This window comes from Pezoporus wallicus, unplaced genomic scaffold (genome assembly GCF_028554395.1).
Source record: "Pezoporus wallicus isolate ANWC-B61680 ecotype Strahan unplaced genomic scaffold, APGP_CSIRO_Pwel_v1 scaffold_11491, whole genome shotgun sequence".
Classification (NCBI taxonomy): domain Eukaryota; kingdom Metazoa; phylum Chordata; class Aves; order Psittaciformes; family Psittacidae; genus Pezoporus; species Pezoporus wallicus.
This window is the reverse complement of record NW_026642649.1, coordinates 9,608,109-9,632,686: the sequence shown is the minus strand read 5'-3', so window position 1 is coordinate 9,632,686 and position 24,578 is coordinate 9,608,109. Positions and strand designations below refer to the sequence as shown.

The 24,578-nt window shown below is 42.2% G+C and overlaps 1 protein-coding gene across 10 annotated transcripts in view; it reads left to right on the top strand.

Moving 5' to 3' along the window:
- Positions 1–24,578, top strand: part of HECW1 (HECT, C2 and WW domain containing E3 ubiquitin protein ligase 1) — a 246,136-nt gene that overhangs the window by 162,522 nt on the left and 59,036 nt on the right. For 4 of the 10 annotated variants that reach the window (XR_008975135.1, XM_057431262.1, XM_057431260.1 and 1 more), the window contains 5 exons: positions 9,112–9,254; positions 11,236–11,336; positions 12,490–13,851; positions 17,240–17,341; positions 22,612–22,762. Coding sequence is in view for 9 of the 10 variants with exons in the window: in XM_057431262.1 (XP_057287245.1) it covers positions 9,112–9,254; positions 11,236–11,336; positions 12,490–13,851; positions 17,240–17,341; positions 22,612–22,762 (1,859 nt within the window). In the remaining variant the exon portion in view is untranslated. The remainder of the gene's footprint in view (positions 1–9,111; positions 9,255–11,235; positions 11,337–12,489; positions 13,852–17,239; positions 17,342–22,611; positions 22,763–24,578) is intronic. The other 6 variants (XM_057431266.1, XM_057431265.1, XM_057431264.1 and 3 more) reach the window with 5 other exon arrangements.

The window sequence follows — 24,578 nt, the reverse complement described above, 5'->3', positions numbered from 1 at the left end:
AGTACTCCGTTGCAAGAGCACTTGACAAATAGTAGTTAACGTGTCAGATCTCATAAACAGAATTACAGTATTTTCAAATGTGTAACTTGTACTCTCTGCACCTCAGATAACCCACAACCTTTCAGAGATGTAACACGTGATTTCCACATAACCTGTCTCTTCAGATTGCCAGTACAAAAGCAGACGAAGGAAGCTGGCAGGGGCTTGAATGCCCGAAGGAGTTAGTTTGGGGAGATAGGGATTCTCTAGCGCAGGCCATCATCAGTGATGGGTTTGCATGCTGCCTGCAAGAATGCCAGCTGACTTGAGTGCTGGTTTGTAACTTCCTTTGTTGTGATGCAGATTTGTAAGTCAGGCATTGATTCTGTGATCATAAATGCTGGACTGATGCATGATGGACTGAAAGACACTTTGTCAAAGTAGCCGTGTCATGCTATATGGGGTTTATGGTAGTATTCTGCTTCTCTTGAGGCTTTATGTTGGCTGATAGGATGGATACTACCTATTGTAGCAGAAACCTACAGTGATACAGGCAGGGGATACTTCATAAAAGGTGAGTCTTTCCAGACCAGAGCTAAACTAGCAAGGATGCTTAAATGTATTTGAATCAGTGGTATGAATTTAACCTAAAGTAGGTTATTTTTGATCGAATTTTGATCTAATATTCAGAGCACTAGATGCTGACAGTCCTGCTCACAGAACCATTGAATGACTTCACCAGAAGTCCTAATGAAAAAAGGAACATTACACTGATTGAACTACTTATTTATTGTTTAACTTAGGTGTCTTTTTCTCCCTTTTACTGCTAAATACAAAAGAATCAGCTGCATAAATTGGAGGCCTTTACACCTAAGCATAAATGCAATTTAGGTGCAATGAAAGCCAGAGTGTGAATTCAGTATGAATTTGCTAAAGGCGTCATTGGGACTGAGTGGACCCTTGTGGGTGGTAGCTTCAGTGTATGACATTTCTGCACACATGGACAGGTAAAGTGTAAAACATAGTTTGATTACTCAGAAAAGCTGTGATTTTACAGCTGTAGTTATTTTAATATCTGGTGATGATTGAAGTGTGAAAGCCCAAGACAACTTCAGTTTCTCCAGAAATTAGTTATGGTGTGAAAAAATTGTCTAGGTTTTATCTTTAATGTGTTATTCTTCTGAAATGCTTTTTAATTGCAACTTCTGCATCCCAGTAGACTATCAGTCTTACTAACCTTGTTTATGAGTGCTCATGAGAGTGCTCAAATATGCTCAGTCTATGCTGAGCTAGTAAGAGATGAAGAAAAACCCTGACTCTTTAAGCAGTGTTTGCAGTTGATTTATCCAGAAGTTCTTTCAATTTCTAATGTTTTAGGGCTGAAATTTGCCATTAATAGAGTAAGAGACATCTTGCAAAGCTATGTAAGCCATCAGAGAGAATTCATGATGAGTGTTGTGCAATATGTGAACTAGCAAAGACTTTTTTATTCCTTGTTTTCAGTACAGAAGAAATCTGAGGGATTAGTGATTCTGAGTTCTGAGGGAGCAGTCTAGGAAGCCAATTTGCTGAAGGCACTGTCCAACTTTGAAGAAGTTCATTAGAAAGGATTGAATTCAACTTTAGTAAAACACCACATATTGTGCATCCCTCTTAGTGCAGGGAAAAGGCAAACAAACGTTGTGCCATGCATAAGGTGCTGCATTGGATCTGGCACCTTGCAGTCAGTGCTGAATTCCAGGATGCTCTCAGAGGATGCATAGGCCTGTCCCAGCCTTTAGGAGCAGTGGAACTCTGTGCTTGACACTTCTGACTGTAATATTTTGTATTGCCATAGAGAAGCACTGTAGTAAGTTTTAAGAATCTGGAATTCCCTTTGATCTTACCCTGTTGTTCATATGGGTAGCATTATATGGGGGAGAAGAGATACGTAGAGAAGGTTTTGGATGGGGATACAGATGGAGAGTGGTGAGTACATTAGAAGTGTAGTTGTTTCAATAAAGTATTTGAAACAAGGAGCCCACTAATGAAATATTCAGCTGAAAGACTAAGTCTGTCTTCATCCATCCAATGTAATTTACAGCCTTTTAAGATTTGCTTCAACTTTTATCATCCCTGTGGTATGACGGATATCTCAAATAAATTTTCTTTTTAATTCTGTAGTTTATTCAGCTCCAAATCAAGAGCCTAGTTCTTCCTATCACCAATGTATTAATTTATCTACCTTTCACCAGTTATTATGCTGACTATTGTTAAAGAACTTGACTTGCACTTAACTTGTCTAATTGGTGCTAATGGGCATACTGTGTTCATTTTAACAATTTCCTTGATAGTGTTACTGAGAGCTGATCACGGTGATCTGCCCATATTCAGGGATGTAAATAATATTGGTAAAAATAAAGCACAGAAATTAATCATCATCATTAGTTGCCTTTCTTGAAAACTCATCTAGAGCTCTGGAAATGGTTCTGTTATCTTATAAGTGGATATAGATGTATTCTGCCAGGTCAGCATAAGCACATGCCTTCGTTCGCCGTATGTAAGTTGTGTATTAAACCCCCACAAGATCTGTTCACATTAAGAAAATTAATCATCTCTGTCTGTAAAACCGTTGCTGGGTCTGGAAGCAAACAGGCCCTGAAAAGCAGATTAATGTCTGAAACTTCTTCAGTGGTGTTTACTACAGTGTTTTCAGATCTTGCTTGAAGATGGCAGCAGTAGTGTAAAATCAGATTCGCTTTTCGGTCACTGAGATGGTGTGAGACAATGAATGTGTCAGCAGGATCTAGGTAGCTTTGATTCTGATTAGTGTCCCTGTGAGAGTGAATCTGTAGGAGGTGGCTGTATAAAATCTGTGTAAATGAAAAGAGAATCCTAATGACTTGCTAACAACTAGAGCCAGAACTGATGATACACTGCTAGCCCAAGAAAACTTAATATGTTGATGTGATTCTCTCCACTCTTGCTTTTCCCACTCCCTCCCTTCTCTGTATTTCTATAATTAAGTAGAAATAATTACTTATGGCTTGTTGATTGCCTGAGGAAATACCAGCTAAAGCTTTTCCTTTGGCAGGCACGTTTTAAGGCTGTGTCTGGGACAGATTCTTCAGTGTCCAGTAAGATGTGCTATAATGATGCAGATTTTCTCTTAGTGAGGAATTAATAGAGTCTCTGTCTGCTGTTCTACTACTCCTATCTTTTCATTAGGTGTGTAGGATTAAAGCAACTGTTGGATCTCCTGCCACTCTGACAAATGGGACGGCTATTGACAAACGGCTAAGTGGGGACAGTAGAGAGATGCAATGACTTTGCTTCTAGATCAAGTCTATTTCCTATCTATCATAGTTCCAGAGGAGTGCAAGAACACCCAAAAAAGAAAATAATTGAAAAAGATACTGGGAAAATAATACAAATGCTAACTTCTATAGATCGTAGTTCTTAATGATTCAGTGGGTCCATCTACAATACTGTTTTCATTCCATTCAAGAGAGCAGTTTCAAGGCAGATCTCCTGCTCTACCCACTAAAGACACCACTCAGCAGTCTGAAAGCATGTGAACTGAATTACTCTCAGTGAAAGCTAAGCCAAGAGATGTGCTTCAGGAGTGCACCAGACACCTTTCAGATGATAACGGGAGTTTAGCCCAGGGCACCAGCCTGGAGTTACTTTGTAGGAAAACCCTTGCAGCATGTCTGGATGTGGTAATCAGGTGCACAGCACCAGCTGCTTTGCTCTCCAGAGCCATTCACATTGTACCACGTCTTCCCATTGCAGATATGACCAGTGTGTTCCAAGGATCAGGAAACATCAGTCTCCCCAAGGCCTCCTTACCGCTGCTTGTGACAGTATATCAGGGATGTTCAATCATTCCTTGTCTTCAGACTTTCTGCATACAGCTTCCTTTTAGGAATCCACCTGACAGATAACCATTTTCATGTTCATGTTTATGAACATGAGCAGACAGTGTGCGCTTGCAGCCCAGAAAGCCAACAGTATCCTGGGCTGCATCAAAAGGAGCGTGACCAGCAGGTCGAAGGAGGTGATCCTGCCCCTCTACTCTGCTCTTGTGAGACCTCACCTGGAGTATTGTGTGCAGTTCTGGTGTCCTCAACATAAAAAGGACATGGAACTGTTGGAACAAGTCCAGAGGAGGCCACGAGGATGATCAGGGGACTGGAGCACCTCCTGTATGAAGACAGGCTGAGGAAGTTGGGGCTGTTCAGCCTGGAGAAGAGAAGGCTGCGTGGAGACCTCATAGCAGCCTTCCAGTATCTGAAGGGGGCCTATAGGGATGCTGGAGAGGGACTCTTCATTAGAGACTGTAGTGACAGGGCAAGGGGTAATGGGTTAAAACTCAAACAGGGGAAGTTTAGATTGGATATAAGGAGGAAATTCTTTCCTGTTAGGGTGGTGAGGCACTGGAATGGGTTGCCCAGGGAAGTTGTGAATGCTCCATCCCTGGCAGTGTTCAAGACCAGGTTGGACGAGGCCTTGGGTGATATGATTTAGCATAAGGTGTCCCTGCCCACGGCAGGGGGGTTGGAACTAGATGATCTTAAGGTAGTTTCCAACCCTAACAATTCTATGATTCTATGATTTCTTGTACAGTCCTAAGACCTTTGTAAAGGGAAATTAAAAGGTCTTCCCCTTTGGAGCTCAGCTCTCAGAGCTTGCTTACACTCACTTCCAAAGCCTTAAATCTGGGGGTCTTCCAGATCAGACACAGGGGCAGCTGGTTCACCACCTCATCCTTCCAGTAGTACTCCTCGCTGTGAGGGTGTCTAAGATCTCCACTCATCTATAACCTATAAAGAGCAGCCCTCTCATCCCTAGTTGGTAAGGATCAGACAGGGGGATATATCACATGGACAAAATGGCATCTGAGACTGTTCTGAGGGCCAGGCACCCTGTGAGAAACAGGTTGTTCTTAATGGTAATTTCTTGGCAGTTTCATTGAGGCAATCTGCCATCTCTTCAGTGGAGTGTGCTGTGTCATGTATCATCTCAAGTTTTAAGAGTCATTTTGTACCAAGCAGTAGTTGATGTGATATACAGGGTAATGCACTGTGACTAATGCAGCATTGTAGGTAATTAACATTGTAGGTAATTACTGGTTTGGGCTAATCAGAAAATAGAGATTTAACTTACTGTTTCTTAGCTGTTCATCTACTGCCTGCTGTAGATCATACATAAATTTTGGATCCAGTTATTCCTTGAAAGAGTTCCCTCCCCCCTCCTCCCCCATTTTATATAATGCATTTTACTTGGATTTCAGTTAGGGATCAAGTAAAGACATCAAGTTCTAGCCATCACTTAAAATTTGTGGATTGTTCTTCCCATGTGTCCTGTTTTCTGCTGTTATCCAAATAAATACAGAATCGGTCATTAGGCAAAGTCTTTTCCTTGGGTGGGGTTTTAGCCATGAAACTATAGTTGTTTTGGTAGATGACTTTGCAAATGTGTTGAAATCCATTACTTCCTTTGAGTGTTTTTGTATTCAAGTACAAATAAAGCCTCAGATGAAATCACAAACCACATCCATGCAGCCATTGTCAAGTTTGGCGGAGCTCTGGACAACTGGAGAGGCTAAAGCTTTTGAAACATCAGAATATAAAAACTGCCAGAAATTACATGTTCACTTTGTTCTTTGAGAAGAAAAAGCCCATTTATGTAAACTTCAGTACACCCTTCTACATCCAGTTAGTCTCACTGTAAACTTTAGTGTCTTTGGATTCTAGCAGGTTCCAGGAAGTTATTGACCAGTCTTGCAGAGTTTGCACTAATGGTGGTGATCAAAGGAACTTACATTTTTGGGGCAAAAAAAACCCAAACCAATGAACAAGCCCCCAGAATGAGCTGTGACCCCAATGAAAATATACAGCTTGCAGATTGCTGTCTTAGATTGGGAAGGAAAATGCATGGTAGCCAATACTAGCTGCAAAACATGAGAGAATCCAGCTTCAAGGAGCGACTGCCAGAAAAACGGGAAGTTTTGTTAAAATAAGATATTTGAGCTCATTTGAGCTGAAGTTCTTGTATTCTTTTTTTTTCTGTGCAACCATGAAATGATATATGACTACTGTGTTAGGATAACTATATTGAAGATGACCATGAAACACAGGGTCCTTTCTCTTCCAGATAGAATAGTAAAGGCCAAGGCTTTGAACAACGTAAATGCAGCTAGTGTTTCATGGCTAAGTTATGGGGGCTGACACCTGTCCAAACAGAAGGTGAAGGAAGGGAAGAAGACGTGGGTTTGATGGAGGTTTACTTCCACATGCAAGCACAACAGTACCATCTTTAAATATCACCAGAGCCTGCGTGTTTTCAAAAGTGATTGATGGTTTTGAAAATGTATTTAAAAGCTTCTGAGTTCTCAAACCGAGGTGTTCTGCTGGGATCCATCTTTCAAAGGGCCAGAGGCCTGTGTGTTCTTCAAACAAGGATCCCTTTGGGCTTTTGAGTTTGGATGGCCTGGGCCTGAAGCATCCACAGTCAGGGATTGCCTTAGAACGATCTTGCCCACTACTACAGGAGAGCACCAGCAGGACCGAGTGTTTAGGTAGCGGAAAACTGAATGATGTAAAATTATCACTATTTTACAAGTTGTCTCCAAACCCATTTCACTGAGTTCACTTTTGATCTCAAACTGCAGTTGTCTTCAAATGGCAAAACCTTTCAGCTTCACCACAGAAAGCTTCTGGTTTTAATGGCTTAATTGCATTTCCAAAATGCTGCTGGTTTATTCATTGAAACAGCCTCCCAGAGGAACCATTTAGGAACTGTGATCATGGACAAGAGGCTGGTCACAGGGCAGTCTCATGTGTCCTCGCATGCAGTGTGGTTGGCAGGTGAAGAAATCAGAACAAAGTTTGATTTTCCAGATTGCATGGAATATCCTGGCATTTGTACATCTGAGGGGCACTCCTGTTCAAGGAAAAAATGATATTTCCTTTGGTTGATGCCAGAACACCTTGCTTTGTGCATCCATACTCACTGCTCAGGTGCTGAGAATTACTCTGGAAATGTCAGTGTGTTTCTTGTGCAAGGAAAGAGCTGTCAGGCTTGGTTCTACCTGATACTATGGAAACAAACACACAAGCAGAGTCTGATTTGCTTCAGAGCTGTACAAGACAAAATACTAATTACATAGGAAGGTGCAGATCAGTAACCTACGTTTTACTTTCCACTTATGAACAGTTCAGCCTTTCACCTGTGTGTGTGCATGCTCTACCCCACAGAAACTTTTTTACAGTAGAGGTGTCAACAGAAGAGTAATAGAGAATTCATTAAATGGCAAATTGCTGTATGTTACAATACCCTTGTTCAGTTAAAAGTTAATTCCCTTCTGGTTTCATTGTAAGTGTCATAAAATGGCAGTTATCAGAGGGTTTTTTAGCAGGTGAAACAGTAATGATAATACAACTTAGTTTTATAAAGCAACTTTCAATATACATGGAGAATTAATGTTCTCCTTTTTGTTAGGTTTATCTTCTTTGGTAACCTCCTTTGTTGCAAAGCTATAGAAGAAAATAAGAATTAAGTAACACTTTTGCTGTTACTTGAATTGTATTTCTCTGATGATTTGCATTTTTGCAGGGCCTGATTAACAGAATATCCCGCTTACTGGTTTCACTTGAAGCTGTTTGAATTGAGCATTTCTGAAAATTAGATCATGATTCAATAGAGCAAGCAATTTAGGGCTTAACTCAGGCCTCAATAACCCAGAGCATGATTCTGTTGTGAAGATTGGTTTTGGCAGCGGGAAAGCTAGAAAATCCTTTCATCCATCTCAGTATTCACTTACTACAGAGGTTGTCTTCTGGTTCAATGCTGACCTTTCTGTGAGGTGAACAGCAACCTTACAGCTTTGCTACTACTGCACACCACAGCAGAGATGTGCTTTCTTTGAATAATGATATACTAGTACTAGCAGGTCTGTTTGGAAAAATGATTGTGACCTATGTCACCAGCTCCAAGTGTGTGCTGGATTGAGCCAGTCTTGGAGATAGCAGGGCCAAGTTATCTAATACATTTGCTTTTCACTATTTTCACTAACCAGAGCTTTGCTTTCCCTTTGGGGAGATACAAGCCTCTCCAGGTGCCCTAATCCTCCCAGGTTTACAACCTGTACACATGGATTTCCTTGCTCCTGCAACCTAAAATATCACCCTCTGTGTTCCTACCTCAGCTTTGCATGCACACAGTCCCTAAAAGCTTATTGAAATATTACTAAAAAATAAAAATTGATCTTTTTAAAACCAGTTTGGCTGAGGTGGTGGACACATGTTTCAAAGCACTTGGTAGCAGCAACAGTTTTAGATGGTGCCATTCCTATCTTCCCCTGTATTGTTTGTTCCAGTAGCCTGTGCCCTGTCTCACCTTTTGGCTTAGCTCTTTGTGGGACCATGCTGTAAACCAGGTTAGGGACTTGGTCCACATAAACAGTATTTTCAGAGTTTTTCCTTTTAGAGTTGGGACAGGGATGAGCAACAGAGCAACAGAGGGATGTATCTGAAAACTGTGATCCTTCACCTCACTAGATCCTCACTTCTCAGTTGCTGAGGTGTGCCTCCCAGCCAAAGTACCACAAATGGCCACACGATTGTAAAGAGGACTAAATTCACTTGGAGGGAAATGCTGAGTAAACATCTCTTCAGGCTGCCAATTCAGTTGTACTTATGTGCAGCTTTTTAATGTTTTTAGGTCTTGGGGCAGGGAGGGAGGGGAAATAAAGGAAAGAAAAAAAGAAAACCAACATAAAATCTGTTCAATTACATTTAGATCAGTGACCATTGCTAGGGCAGAGTTCATTAGATTTCTGTAGGTATAGCGTCCTTACCATTGGCAAGCCTTGTTTGAAGTGTTTGGGTGCTACCATGACATGAATCAATGAAATCCATGCATTCCTCAAGCCTGCTTCTGCAGCATTACGCAGCCCCTATAGGTACTTTCACCTGCCTGCTTTGAGGCCAAGCTCTTTTTATTTTGTAGGCTTGTGCCTTGGGGTGCAAGGACTGTTTCTGTCCTGTGAAAAAGCCAGAGGCTTACACAGGTCCATAAGCCATGAGCAACTGTATACTGTTTTGCCCAGCCATCAGCTTCATGTCCTGTGCTCTTCCTTTATTGCAGCAATTCAGCTTTGTCTCCCTACCCACGGATGTCCTGGAAATAGAAGTTAAAGACAAATTTGCAAAGAGCCGGCCCATCATCAAGCGCTTCCTGGGAAAACTCTCTATGCCAGTTCAGCGCCTCTTGGAAAGACATGCCATAGGGTAAATTTGCTGCTTATGCTACTCTGATGTTTAACAAGTGTGTTGCTGTTTTGAAGTCCCTGGTGAGATATCGTTATAGTGATATAATGATGTTGAGGAGGAGTTATTAGACTGACAGTTGTCTGATGAATTATCTTGGTCTTAATTAGAATTTATAGGACTATGGGCCAGAAAAAGAATTCCCTCTGTAACCTTATCCATTGCATTTGGAAAAGTGAGAACTGGCGTTTAGGAAAGAAGACTGTTTTGTATATTATGGCTGCGAATATGGAGAGTGCAATATTTTCAATATTAATATTCTTTTAATGTTATCAACAGGCTGTTTTCATGTTTCAGGGAATTACCTATGGGCTAAAATTGTGCCAGACCTGTTCCTCCTCCCTTTAATTTCTGGACAGTGGAAATACTATTAAAAAAAAAAAAACTGTGGCATGTTGTAGCTAAATCTTTCTGACCCTACCCTACTACCAAGGAATAACCACTTCACTTGAGCTCACAAGCCCTGCCCTGCTTCCCCTTTGCATGAAAGTCCTGGGAAGGTGTATGCTGCCAAAGTAACACAAACCAATTTGAGGAAGATAGGTAGTATTCAAAACCAAAAAGTTGGTTCTAAACTTGTAAGGTTCAGACCTTGAGGAGTGGGGAGAGAAAGAGTCATCTCCTGAGGAGAGCATACACAATGCAGTTTCCAAGAAGGCAATTCTGAAAATTGGATCTCAATTCAGCGGAACAGCAGGAAGCTGAGCTTGTTGGAAGTGTTTTCGAACAGCTGGTTCAGAAACTGGCTGTGATATTGACAGCTGAATGTACCAGAAGGGACTAAGCTACCTCCCTGTTTCTCATGTAGAGAGGATTGAGTAGCTTTTTAGAAACCAGATGGAAAAGAACAGCTTGGAGAAGGTAGAGCCCTATAACTGATATCATTGGCTTCCCTCTGTATGAGAAGATTCCTCATCATCTTCTGATTATATCTTCCTATTTTACTTCCTTTTTGTAAACACTGTCTATCTAATTATATACTTTCTGGCTTAGTTTTAATACTATAGTGGCTTTTAAATCTCAGGCAAGCTCAATGAGAAGTATACACACAAGTTCAGAAAGGTCATACACAAATCTTGTGATCGTCTCATTTACATGAGTTTCTGATGCATGTGAAACTATATCCTAGGAAATAATTGGGCCCAACTGGAAATGAACTATGTTTCTTCAAAGATGCATAAATATTTAGTGAACCCTTTACACTCAAGAAATGCTTTGCAAACATTGATTCAGCCTCATTTTGGGCAGCTGGGAAGTTAATCTCTTCTGTAGTTTCATTCTGTTCTGAGGGGTGGATGAAGTGTGGCAAAGGGAGGGACCTGCACAAGGACAGAATGGAGTCATTGATCAACCTTGTCAGGAAGGTGTTCTCCTGATATTTCAGCTTCATAGAGGTAAGAGGGGTGGAAAGAGATGAAGAGCAGTCATTCAGCCAGTTTGGAAAGAGAAGGTGGTAAGCGGGGACTGTCCTGTACAGGGTATTAAAGGAAAGACCAGGAAAGCTGAATTTTATGCAGATGGTGAAGGGAAGGAAATACAGAAAAGTGAGGTTCTACGGAAGGATAGGTAAGGTCAGATCAGCAGGGAATCTTGCTACAATAGCAGAAGTGGGAGTTGTTTGCTTCCCGTGTCGGTATTTTCATACCCATACTGCAGAAGTTCCATTCCCACCCTTCTCTCTCTCTCTATATATATGCATACGTGCTTGTGTATCCCAGAAGCCTGTCTAGTCACTGATTCAGCTTTTCCATTGTAATTGAAGACATTGTCCTCTCCTTCTCTGCCATTCTTTCTCTCGTATGGAAGTCAACATGCCCTCATGGCTGGGTTGAATAGCCTTGGAAAACCACTGTGTGTATTTGTAGGCCACAGCAGCTTTATCTATGCACAGTAGATGTTGGGTAGGTTATAGTCTATTGTGACAATATCTGTTTTCTTGCAGGGACAGGGTTGTAAGCTACACTCTGGGTCGCAGGCTTCCTACAGATCATGTCAGTGGCCAGCTGCAGTTCCGATTTGAGATAACTTCTTCCATCCATCCAGGTAATTCTCAGTCTTAATCTATCATTTATCTAGGTCTTGTTCTTTTTTGCTTTGCATTCTTTCTCCTCAGAAATCTGAATTTATTCCTGACTGCTCTGGGACTTTAGGTACACTCATGAGCAAAGGACAGTCCATAAAGTTCCCCATCACAGGATGCATTGTGAGTCACAGCTTCTTCCCTGTTTCCCCTTAGCTTAGAGGTACTGGTGTCTCATGTTCATCTGTTCTTGGCTGTTTCAAATACTCTGCCACATCACTGGGAGAGAAGAGGATGGAAAACTAAATTATCATCTGCTCCTCAATTACCTGTCCTGGGGAACTGCTTACATGGACACTTGCAGTCATCTGAATTTCATCACTTCATAAATAAAAACAGAGAATGTAATAGTAAAGATTGTTAGAAACTATGTTATTTTGATTATTTTTAATGAAAAACCTAAGTAAAATAATCAATGTTCCCCTCCTTCCCTCCCTTTTGGTTTGGTTTTGGTTAACTTTCTCTTGTAGTTATTAGGAAGTCACTGTCATGATGGTGTAAGTTTGAACCTTGGCTTTCATGTCAATATCTCAAGAGCGTTGCTTGGGGGCTCCTTGCATCTCTGTGCTAGTGCCCTCTCAGGTACACTTGGGATGGCGTGAAAGACCCCAGCTTGTCTGGTATCTGGGAGGAGGTGGTACAGTTGAGGATCACATCAAAGGATGTATTGGGGAAAGCTTCTGCCTTTCAGTGGTGTGAAAAAGTCTACGTTCTCTGTTGTGGTGTGCTGTCAGCTTCAGCATGACAAGAAAAACTTCATTAAAAGACTTCATTGTCATACCCATGATATTCCCTCCAATGCCAGTTTGTCTCAAAGAGTAGTTTCAAGAACCTGTTTCCTTCAGGTTATGTTGCAAGGAGGCAGGGTGCTGCATACAGATTATCATCATTAGTAAGCCCCCTGATTGTTAAATCCACTCTACAAAGACTGCCTAGCAAAACAAAAAATGTGTCATTTCTTGATAGTTTCTCAGTTTCCCACTCATTTCACACTGTAATTTATGCTTTCAATTTTCTCAGATTGCTGTGGATACCTGTGCCCCCACAGCCAAGCTTCTGGTTCAGTCAACACTTCTTGTTAAAGGAGTAAGTAATTTCTTTTCCTATCTCATACAGATGATGAAGAGGTCTCCATTAGTGCAGATCCTGAGCCAGCTGAACTCCAGGAAAGCCCCGTGAACAACCCCACAGAGGAAAGCCTCGGTGAGCCTCCATGCATCAACACAGTGACCTCAGAAAGTACAGCTCCAGAACAGCTAAATGGATACAGTGTGAACAGTGTCGATAGCCCAGGGGCTGTCAAACCTCCTGGGGAAGTCAACCAGAACAGCTTAAATGAAGAGCTAGCAGGAGATGGGGAGGTTGATACAGTGCAAGTTCCTGAGCCCTTGGAATCCATCCCAGGAGAAGCACTGCCTTCTTTGAGTGCTACGGACCTCACGGAGCAGCTGGCTCTGCTGGCTTGCATGTCTCCTCCTGAGACTGAAGTTAGGGAAAATAACAATGTCAATTCTGGTACTCAGGGAGATGGTGAAGTCTTGACCAGCATCGAAACGTTAGATACTGATGAGGTGAGTGCAGATGTGCATGCTGGCAAGGACGTAGAGAAAAGTCAGGAAGAAGGGGCTGCAGCCCAGGAGGAAGAAGACAACAAGCTGCAACTGAGGACCACGGCAAAGAGGAAAAACAGGCCATGCTCCCTGCCTGTGTCTGAACTCGAGACAGTCATAGCTTCAGCTTGTGGTGAGCCAGAGACCCCTCGCACACACTACATACGGATCCACAACCTGCTCCACAGTCTGCCCTCCGCACAGATGAGCAGCGATGGGGAAGAAGACCAAGATGGTGGCAATGCTGGGGAGAACGATGAGGAATCTACAGTCAAGGAGGCATTGGATAAAGAGGTGGTCAGTGAGAGTGAGACAGTGGCAGCAGAGCCACCTCTGGAACATGAGGCTGAAGAGAACTTCAGCCAGAGCACGGTGCCTCCTGGAACCTTGGATGAGCAACTCTCTGAATTAAATGATGGGCTGTTGGATGGGGAACACCCCAGGACAGGAAGCGAGAGCGAGTCAAGCTCCAGGCCCAATGGTGACGAGTGTGAGGCGTGCGACACCTCTTGCTACAGCCCCTCTTGCTACAGCACCTCCTGCTACAGTACCTCCTGCTACAGCACTTCATGCTACAGCACCTCCTGTTATGACAGTAACAATCGCTTCTCCAGCCATACCCGCTTCTCCTCTGTCGACAGTGCAAAGATTTCCGAGAGCACGGTCTTTTCCTCACAGGATGATGATGAGGAAGAGAACAGTGCTTTCGAGTCAGTGCCAGATTCAGTGCAGAGCCCTGAGCTGGACAGGGAGCAAGTGGATGGCTCCTCCCAGTGGCCAGATGAACTAGTAGCTCATGGTGGGAACCCACAAAGAGCTGCAGAGAGTCTAGACACCCCAGTAGCAGGTCCAAGCAGCAGAAGAGAAGGTTAGATCCTGAGAATTGATGCGCTGAGCAACCCTGATTATCTGGATGTCACAGAAGGCATCAGATAATCAAGGTCTCAGATTGCTCACAGTTTATTTCGTACAAATTTGGGGGCTGTGAGCTGGGCCAGATATCAGGGAAGGTTGTATAATTGAGCCTGTCCTTAAAAATCCCAGCCAAACCAGATAAATCAGGTGGGGATCTGTGTATACGGATTCCTGTAGATACACATGCATCATTATAAAATCAAGATTAGCTACCGTGTTTTATGTGGCAGATCAGAATTACCACATCCACCAACTCATTCCTTATTTCTTGGGATTGTTTCATTTCACATTCTGATGTGCTGCCATGTCTCTGGTAGTCAGTGAGGGGACCAGCTTGTGCTTGTCAAAGGGCAGAGATGCTGATTTACACCAGCTAAAGTTCTAGGCCAGTTTCTGTGTATGATTTGTAGCCACACACAATAATAAGCATGGAGAAATGCAAATATTTCTCTTACAAACCCAGTTTTCTAGCCCCATTTATTCCAATTCCCCAAGTATCAAACAAATCTACCTCAGGTTTCACAGGCCATAGGGCAACTCAACAGAGGGGGGTTTTTCATAGATACTTCCAAAACTGAACTATATTGAACAAAGTTCTCATCTCCTTACCCTTCTCTAGATAGAAAACATACTTAAAGTAATTTTTAATCTTTGTATTTTAGGTACTGTTTTTTCCAGTCCCTCCAAACCATTCCATTAAATTGCTTCCTTTTGTAACTCATTTAATGTCATATGGAGTTACATGGAGGGTGGGTTTGATCACACATCTTTTCTTCAGCTAATGTATCATTTTTCTCCAACTGAAGAAGTAAATGCCTTAGCATCTAAGGAGCATGCAGCAAGGTTGAGAGGTAGTCTTTGCATTCCCAGACCCCAAGTCATCTGTCTTCCACTGTAAGTGACGCTAAATTAAAATTGCAGGAAAAGGGTAATATATTGGAGGACCACAGGGAAACCCCGCTAAAGCATCCCTCTGCCTTCTCCTTCTCCATTCCCAATTTATTTCACCCCACCTTCCACTGCCACAGACATGCGCAGTATTTCCCAGCAGGAAGAAAGGTGTAAGGGTGGCCTTACACACTGGATTGTGTGAAGATTTGTAGGCAGCTGGGCCTAGGTAATTGTTTTCTCTGCAAAGCAGAATCTAGCCTGAAAAAGAGTATTAAATTCTCAGAAGTACACAGAGATGTAGAAACCCATTTTCCCTCATTGCAGATGAGAGTCTTTGTGTGTGGACAGCATTTATATGCAAGTATACTAAGGGGGCACGAGCGTGTGTGTGTGTGTGTGTGTGACCATGCTTACAGATTGGGTGGTTATTTTGAATTGTGTATACTTTTGAGAATGGACATGGGAGAAGAAAGTGGCTTCTTCATATGGATTCAGTACAGCTTCAAGATTGTGCCCTTTGAGCTTGTATAAAGGGCACTGCAGTGCTCGCGGTGGCTTTGCTTTGATTAAGTGGGAAGGAGCATGGCTGAAGGGCAGCCCTGCTCTTAGCACTCTCTTAGTCCCACTGGGGGTGCTTCAGTAAATGTGCACATTGCTTCATGACTTGGCAGCTGTTACAAATACAGTAGATGTGGTCACCTCCATCCGCTCCAGGTGACTGATACTACCATGCTTCCGCTGGCTTGGCGTAACTATCTTGACTAGGGGAGAGTCAATTATGGTAAGTAAAGAAACATAGATGGATGATCTGGTAGTTGGTGCTACACCACCTGTAGTAACAGAACAGTTTTTAAGGCTATGAGAGATGGACTTCTAACACTGAGTAATAACTTACATAACTCTGCTGTCTGTTCCAAACATGCAGCAGATGCTGCTGTGAGATACGCCTATACACAAGTGGTTTAATGGAGACATTTAACAGGCCATACGGTATCATCAGAGCACCTAGAAGAGGGAGTATTTTTGTCTTAAGTGATTTTTCTCAGTTCTGGGTGGTGTGAGATTTCTTTACAGTTTGATACAAAATTGGCTTCTGCCTTCTAGCTGTTGGTTGTTTAAAGAAAACCCATAAGTTTTGGTAAATGTAGGGTTTTTTCACATTTGATAGCTGTATGTTTGGGTCTTTAACAAAATGTTCACTCTTAGGCTATTAAGATTCTGACATTAAAGACAGCTAAAACAACCAGCACACAGCAAGTTTGGCTTAGCTGAATGGTTCTGGTGATGTTGGAAACGCTAAATATGTTTTTTTTTTCATAAGCTGCATCTTTTTGATGCATGTAAATGTTAAATATATGCAATTCAGATTGTATTAATGGGCCCACCTTGAGCTGGAGGTTATAGTGAAAAACTGTTACCACACAGTATGCAAATGTGTCTGCTTGTGGGATAAATAGTTCTGGTTTCTAAGATTCTAAGAACAGATCAAGAAGGAATCTTAATTCTAGAACCTGTGAAGTTTTTAATGTACAGGTTCCTCATTCTCACAGTTCAGTCTAAGATAAGGAATGCTTTTACATCCCTACTATAACTTCTTAGTTTCTAAAAGGGTTCTATAAACATTAACTAGATCTTAAATTACTTGTTCCTTTCAACAAAACGTGAGTTTGGACGTTTGTTTAGGTTTCATTTATTTCATATTTGGATATATAGACCTACATACAATGTTAGTGTTTAAAAACTTCCTCTGCACTGTCTACTATATGTCTCTCTTCTTCTTCTTTCCCTCTTCTATATCTCAGGTCTTCCTTCTTTATCTTGGATCCTGACTATGTCTCACTATCTTTTGTCCTCTTCTACCACCTGTCTACCTACCTGTTTCTGATTCCTCTCTCATTCTCCCTCCTTACACTCAAGATGGACTCTTCATGTTTTGAAAACTACCTATAGAAGGGGATAGTCTTCTGCTTTGCAGGGACTGCAGAATCCTGCCGTTCCAGCCCACTTAGCCATGGGTCTTTTAGAAAAGCAGATAACGATTCAAGGCAGCTTTTAGCCTCATATTCCACTGATGTGGTGAATTAAAAGCTGGAACCAGGATTTTGCATGTTCCTGCCAATTTCAGCAGAAGCATGAGTTTGGTTGTACATGCACTGTATTTCTCAGAGATCAAGCCTGATTCTTCTCTCGCTTACATTATGAGTCCAGAATCTGGCCCATAGCAGTTTAGCATTAACTCAAATCAGAGATCAGAGCCTTGATTGCATTATTTTAATAACTTGGGCATATGAGTTGTTATTAAAATAGTGCCTGGAAATAGGAATAACCAGAGCTGCTAGTACACCAGGCTAACCTATTGACAAAATCACTTGTTTTACAATAGCACATTTTTTGAACCACATTGTGAAAACAGTGAATGACTCTCAATGTCTTGAATATCTTGTCCGTAGGTGATTGTCCTTTACTCCATAATTCTCAGCCAGTCAGCCAGCTTCCTTCTCTGAGGCCTGAGCACCATCACTACCCAACTATCGATGAGCCTCTTCCACCAAGTAAGCTTTAGTTTTTTAATTTCTTGCGTTTTTTCAGCTTTTCCTGTTAACTCAAACAGTGTAGAGGTCAGTATGTCCTTCTAAATAACCCCATCTGTTCTGTATACACATTCTTCAGAACCCAAGCAATATGCCCTTTTGTTTCCCTTATTTGATCCTCGTTTCAGGTGTTGTCATGTTATTTTGGACAAGTTCCATATAACCCCCCTCTGCCTTGGTCCATCTTCTTCCTTAGCTATCATGAAATGAAAATAATACTATTTCCCTGTTTCCAGTCAGTGTATTTGAACTCAAGTGAGTGTGTATCTGTCAGGTGTTCCAGAAGCCTTACTATAAAGCTTTCTGGGTGGTGTATCAGCAAAGTACTCTGATTTCTCTGTAACATTTGTCTCCAGGTTTTCCGTGGCTGACTTCAAAGATGGTTTGGGATGGCAGTCCCTGTGGCCTGCCAGCTCTGCTTGCAGGTCCAACAGAAACCCTTTCACAGTCAGGATGCTCAGACAGACAGATCCAACTCTGTGCAAAACCAGTGGATGCTGGGAAAAAAGCAACTCACATAGAGTGGTCTTGTCTCTTGGATTTGAAAAACAGAGAATTTTATGTTCATTGTGGACTGTAATTGCATCTGCAGTTACGTTGGATAAAAAATGAGAGGGTCTTAACTAGCGTCATTGAACAGCAGGCTGACAGTACGGGATTTTTACCATTGAATCAACTGCTGGAGGTGTTTTCAGTTGTTTCTGTAGCCTCTCCCGTGTGTATTCCTGGGGGATTACCCGCTCATGATTACCTGCTTTCTGCATTGTCTTTAAATGGCCAGCAGAGCGCACTCTATGCCCTGCAATGTGCTGCTCATCACCTTTCAGCTTTGGCACCTATTTAACGACCTAAAATGTGCAGAGCCGCAGAAAAACAACCAGGCATATACACAAAGCACTCTATTTTCTTCAAAGCCCAGGAAGGGAATACACTTATTTGGCCTATGTGGCCATTGACAAATAATTCATCGTTTACCAACCATGCTGTCAGTATTCCTTAAGCCAAAAATAGCCCCGATGCTGGCGTCAGCTGCACAGTAGCATGAATGATTCAAATGCCTTTAGCCCATGAAGTCTTATTAGAGTACCACTGTGGCTTGCCAGTGAATGATGAAATGGGAATGGTTACCTCTGTAATAGGCAAATATTTCTCTTCCTCCCACTCTTACCTCAAGACTTTGGAAATAGGGCACATTCCCCATTAATGATGTTAATGATAGGACACTGACATCAGCTCAGGTAAACAAAACAGTGTGAATCCGTTCCGTATTCTTCCATCACAAATTCAATACATTTTTCCTCTTTCTGATAATTATCCTCAAATGGTAAGTATTTCTACCACTGGTTTTCACAAGTGCTTTCATGGTAGGGTTTAAGGACATGAAATGCAATGTGTGATGATACAGAACTATACCCCTTTGTAGGATTCTATTTTAGCATTTGCATATAACATCATTTTTTACAACAAAGGCTGGCAGTGTGGGCTTAAATATGTTGATCGTTATAGGACTAGACTATGTTAATTTGGAGAGCAAAAATGTTGAATTTAATAATATCACCTAGGAAGCCTGTTTCCAAAAACTCTTCGTGAAATTTTAAGGTCATTTCAAAATAACTATAACTTTAAACTAGAAATGTTTCTTATTCTAGCATTCAGTATCACTATCTCAGTGCCTTTAATGCCTCTTAGTCTTACATAAATAGTTCTTTAGTCATGTGAAAGTAAGAAACTTTGTATTTTAAACATTTTTAAGCCAGGTTGTATGATCAAACCTGGCTTACTTCTCACATGCAGCATTCACTTCTGCCCATAGAGCTGAAGATGATTTGCCAGTGCTGCAAGTTCAGCAAATGGACTGGTTTTACTTTGGTCATGGAGAACCTTCTGGACAGTTTTCTTTGTCTTTTGAATAGTTTTCTTAGTAACTTTGTTTCATCGTAACCCCACAACATTTGGGATTTCAGACAGTGTTATGTAGGAAAGTAAGTTAGAACAGGTTCATTTTTTATGTGGGAATATCATAATGGCCAGTCTGAATGTGAAGGTCTATACAAGATTGAGAGATTTTCAGAGTTTGTACGGCCTCATGACGGCATTATTAGTCACCCCTTATTATGTGTGTGTTTGCCAGTACTGCTGGAAACCCTACAGAACTGAGGCCAAGAAAAATACGTGTGCCCAGTTCAGAGCTGCTCTTTGCTGAAGGTGTGGCTGAGCTTGGAAAGGGAAAGACAGTGTCTTTACTTTGCCCTGCCAGGATTGTGGTACTGCCAGAAGAAAAAGTTGTGTCTTCTGGTACAGATCAGAGTGGTTTCAAAGGCTGCTGTGAAATATGACTGGGCTGATGGAGAACAGAACCAGCAGTGTCCTGTCCCCAGCCCTGTGCTCCAACATGCTCTGAATCTGAAGGTTAGATGGAGGTTGGTCTGTGTTGTAGTCACAGTCTTATTTTGCCTGAAAAACAGACAAAAGACCCTGAGGAGATTTGGCTGCTTCCTTCATCCCCTGTGCCCCTGAAGTAGCACAAAGGGACTTGAGCACAGCTCAGCAGCAGAGTTCTGTTTGTCAGTTCACCTATCAGCATGTTTGTCTCTCTGTGCAGGTATCCATCTGTCCACAAATCTGGTATTGTATGCAACATCAGTGACTTGTATGACTTGCAGGTTCTCTTGTGGGCAGGCAGAAAGTGCTCCTGCCACCCTCTGACAGCCTTCCTGGGAGACCAGAAGAAGAGTTGTTCAGCTGATGAGAAATACTGCTGCAGGTTTCTCAAAAGCCACGTGACATGCTGTTCCTAATATTTGAGCATGCCAATGCAAGTGTCAACCCATGGTTTCAGGTGTATATACACATAAAGCGATTAATAAAGCAGCACTTACTGATAGGTGCAGTTCGTGTCTGTACAGACCACTGCTGGATGTCTGGTACATATCCGAGAGATCATCTTCCTGAAGTTGTGATCCAGTCTGTGTTATCCTGGCCTGCTGTTTTCACTGTGACCTCCAAGCTCTGCACAAGTTTCATTGCTCCTAGACTTCCAACTACTATGCTTAGGAGCTTGGGAATTCTGAGTTGCATTTAATAAGAGAGAGACTGCTACATCACCTCTAGAGCCGGTCGTGCACAGGGCTGGATTATGAGAATCCCTTGTTTGACTGTGTAATTGGCTAGTATTATTCTTACTAAGTGTCCAACGGCAGACTTCAGACCAGTATGACCAGTTAGCATTTTCTGTGTAGACTGTCTAGAGTGTAGATCTGCAGCATTGCCTACAAGCTTCTAATTATCCATCAACCTTTATTATTCTCAACTTCTTACATGTATACTGCAATAGTATGGGGTGAAGGATTTATCCTTTGCCAGACAACAGCAAGGAAAATAAATATCTTTGTGATGTTAAGATAGATCATGCCCCCTTTGTTCTGGCCAAGATTATTTCCTTGAGGATACTGCAGATAATGCATAGCTCCAGAAGGACCGTTCCCACCAACAGTGGTACACCTGCCACCAGTGTCAGTGTGCTGAGCAAAGCTCTGGCCTTCAGCCTGCCTTATGTGTCAGTCTGATTTCCTTCATTGTGCATCTGTTGGTGTGCTGTTTTTCACTGTCTTATGTTTTAGACATTGTTTTCACAAAGCTTTGATCTTGTTCTTGAAACAGCTACAGTATCCTTGGAAATCTTTACCTGGTGGGAGGAAGAGAGAGTCCTCTCCTGAAAGTTATATTGTGATGTTCACAGTGAGAAGCGGTGTGTGTACCCATTTAACTATAGGTTTTGTGTGTGTAAGAAGTCAGGTACTTCCAGCCAGCTTTGAAAGAAATAATGCATGTTCATATGGCTGTTGTGTCAGAGTCTTACAGAAAATTCCCCCAAGGACTCCCAGTGCCCCTCTTCTAAGGTTTGTGATGTTAACATGCCAGGGGCAGCCAGCCATAGAATTTACACAGCCTACACTTGGCTGGAACCAGCCCAGGTATGGAAACCGGGTTTAGCCAGGGCTGGCATTCAGGGGATGGGAACTGGTCATGAAGGATACGTTTCCAGATGCAGCAGGAAGAGGTAGAACTTCAGTCCTACTCTTAGATTGTAGGAGATAAAATACATAAAGTATGAAATCCAGCTGATCCTGAATTTGATCCATAGAAGGAGTGGACTCATCAGGGATGAGGGTATCATAGTAAGAACATGGGAATAAGATGAAGTGTTTGCTGCCAAAGGTAATCACCATATGTGCATTTGTGTGTGAATGTGAGTGAGGTTTGTATATAAACACATGTAGAAAGAATGTGCATATATTTACATAGCTCTGTCATCAGCTGATGAATCATGTAAAACTGTGAAGCTAGCAAGTTGAATTTATATCACTAATTCCATACATTCCAACCAAGTTGATATGTGACTTTGCTAGCTAACTCATTCCTGAATTTCTCCTGTCCAAAAAACTTCTTTTTTTTAATCAACATTACCATTTTCCACAAGCCATCATATACCAAATAACTTAGTTTTCAGTCATGGGACAATATAAACGTTAAACGGAAACAAGAGTGATGGAAGGCTCAATATTATGCTGCAGACTTTCAGTCTACTCGGCATCCATCAGAGCAATAGATTTATGATACTCATCTGTTTAGAGAGATTTCTAAGGATATGTCCAACCAGGCTTTGATCAGTATCCAGGAGAGCCTTTAATTGTGTGGTATCCTTCAAAGCCACTTTATAAAAAGAGAGAGAAATGAAACACATTTGTTCTGAAACACAGCAAAAAAGAATACATGGGATTTGACATATTAGCTCAGATATAATCCTTTTCCACTAAGGATTGGTTCTGTGTGGCTACCCTGACCTGTAATCAAGCCAGCAAACTAGTGCTACTAATTGTAACATTATCTAGCCCTTTAAAAACTGGGGCCACTTGGTTTTTATAGTCTATGGCAGTGAACTCCATAGGCTACCTATGTGCTGTGTGTGAAATATTCATGTATATGCATATGCTGCCTATACATATATATAGACAAGCACATAGTATATATACACATTTGAATGTATACTTTGACTATATACACATAATATATATTGCAAGCATGTAGACTATATATATGGTATTTCTTGTGTGTATATACCCTGTTTGTGTACATGTATGTGTGTGTATATATATATATCTCCCACAGTTAAGTTTTCTGGAAGGTATCACACTGACAGCATCACCCCTTCCTTTTTTTTCCAACCCTAGACTGGGAAGCTCGGATAGACAGCCATGGGAGGGTGTTCTACGTGGATCACGTCAACCGAACCACCACGTGGCAGCGCCCCACAACTGCGGCAACGCCGGATGGGATCCACAGGTCTGGCTCCATCCAGCAAATGGAGCAGCTGAACCGGCGGTGAGCATTTGCACCTATACTACTCCCTTGAGATCTGTGCTCCCCAGTGCAATGCATTGGCTCCCTGAGGATTTATCTTTCCTCCTTGTCAAAATCCAACATACGTGTTCCTGTCCCCACTGCTGATCTCTTTTACCCTCCTGTGGGTGTCTGGTACCCAAACTTGCCCATATGAGAAGTGCTGTTGAGTGAAAGATGTTGCAAAACATTTCAAACAGCAGAAAGGGCCTTTTTGAAAACTTTTTTGAGCTGACTCCCAGAAGAGGAGGGAGTGTTCTTCCAAAAGATGGAGTTGCTTTTGCTGTTTAACTGTAAGAGTGCTACCAATGGGTCAGCATCTACTGCTATGCTGTGGAGGTTTCTGAGCTGTCACTGAAAAAGTGTTGCTGTATCAGTGTGGCATTTCTGCTCAAGCTAATTAGGCCTGTTGAAAGGTCTGTCTCCTTTTCTAGGACAGAGCACTGCTCTAATAGGACTGTACACGTCTAGATGTAGACAGATCTGCTTAGTGTTACACTGGGGCCTGTAAACCTGTCAGTTCATTCTGAGATGGCTGAGATATCTCTTAACACAGGGAATATTTTCCTTTTAAGTAGTCCACACATAGGTTTGTTTATCATTTCGTTTTCATCTTTGTTTTCCAGACTGAATTTAAGAGGAAAGAGAAACAGTAAACAGTTGGTCGAAAGTCTTCCTTTTTTATTTCAGAAAAGGATTTTTTTTTTTAATTCCCTGCTTACTGTAATGGTACAGTTTCTAGAAAAAGACAAGCCAACCAGAAATTATATTCTAATTATAGCATGCAAAAGGCCACAGAAGTTTTCTGGTCTTTTTTTCTATTCTAAGAGGAAGATCCACAGATGAGAGAAGGATGCAGAGTTTCAAAGTACTCTGAAAAGAGTGCAGAATAGTTTGGGTGTTACTGCGTGAGAGGAGAACTGGGCCCTGAGTGACAACAACTAGAGAATTAATGCAACTTGTAGAGAGCAAGCCAGCCCTTTTAAAGGGGTTGTTTAGCAGGTTAAGTTGACACCATAAGCACACTCTTGAAGAATTTATCTTTTTTTTCTCACCAGATTAATTGTTTTGGATAGCATTTCATAATGTGTTATGTCTTGCGGAAGCCACACTAAAATAAGTGAATATTTAATGTAGCTTTTTTAAAGGGATTTGCATGACTTTTCTGTCATTTAGCATTTGTCTTTAAGAGGGATTTGGACTGTGTCAAAGGTGTCAAAGCTCAAACTATTTGGCTGCCACTTAAGCAAGTTATCTACCACAGAAAGCTGTGTTCTGGACTTGGAATCATAGAATGGTTTGGGTTCAAAGGTACTTAAAGCTCACCCAGTTCCAACCCCCTGCCACGGGCAGGGACACCTTCCACTAGAGCAGGCTGCTCCAAGCCCCATCCAACCTGGCCTTGAACACTGCCAGGGATGGGGCAGCCACAGCTTCTCTGGGCACCCTGTGCCAGCGCCTCAGCACCTTCACAGGGAAGAAATTCTTCCTAATGTCTAATCTCAGTCTCCCCTCTGCCAGGTTAAAGCCATTCCCCTTGTCCTCTCCCTACAGGCCCTTGTCCAAAGCCCCTCTCCAGGTTTCCTGTAGCCCCTTTAGGCACTGGGAGCTGCTCTAAGGTCTCCCCTTAAGGAGCCTTCTCTTCTCCAGGCTGAACCAGCCCAGCTCTCTCAGCCTGGCTCCAGAGCAGAGCTGCTCCAGCCCTTGCAGCATCTCCGTTGCCTCCTCTGGATTCACTCCAGCAGCTCCATGTCCCTCTTGTGGTGTTGCTCCCAGAGCCGGACATAGGACTGCAGGG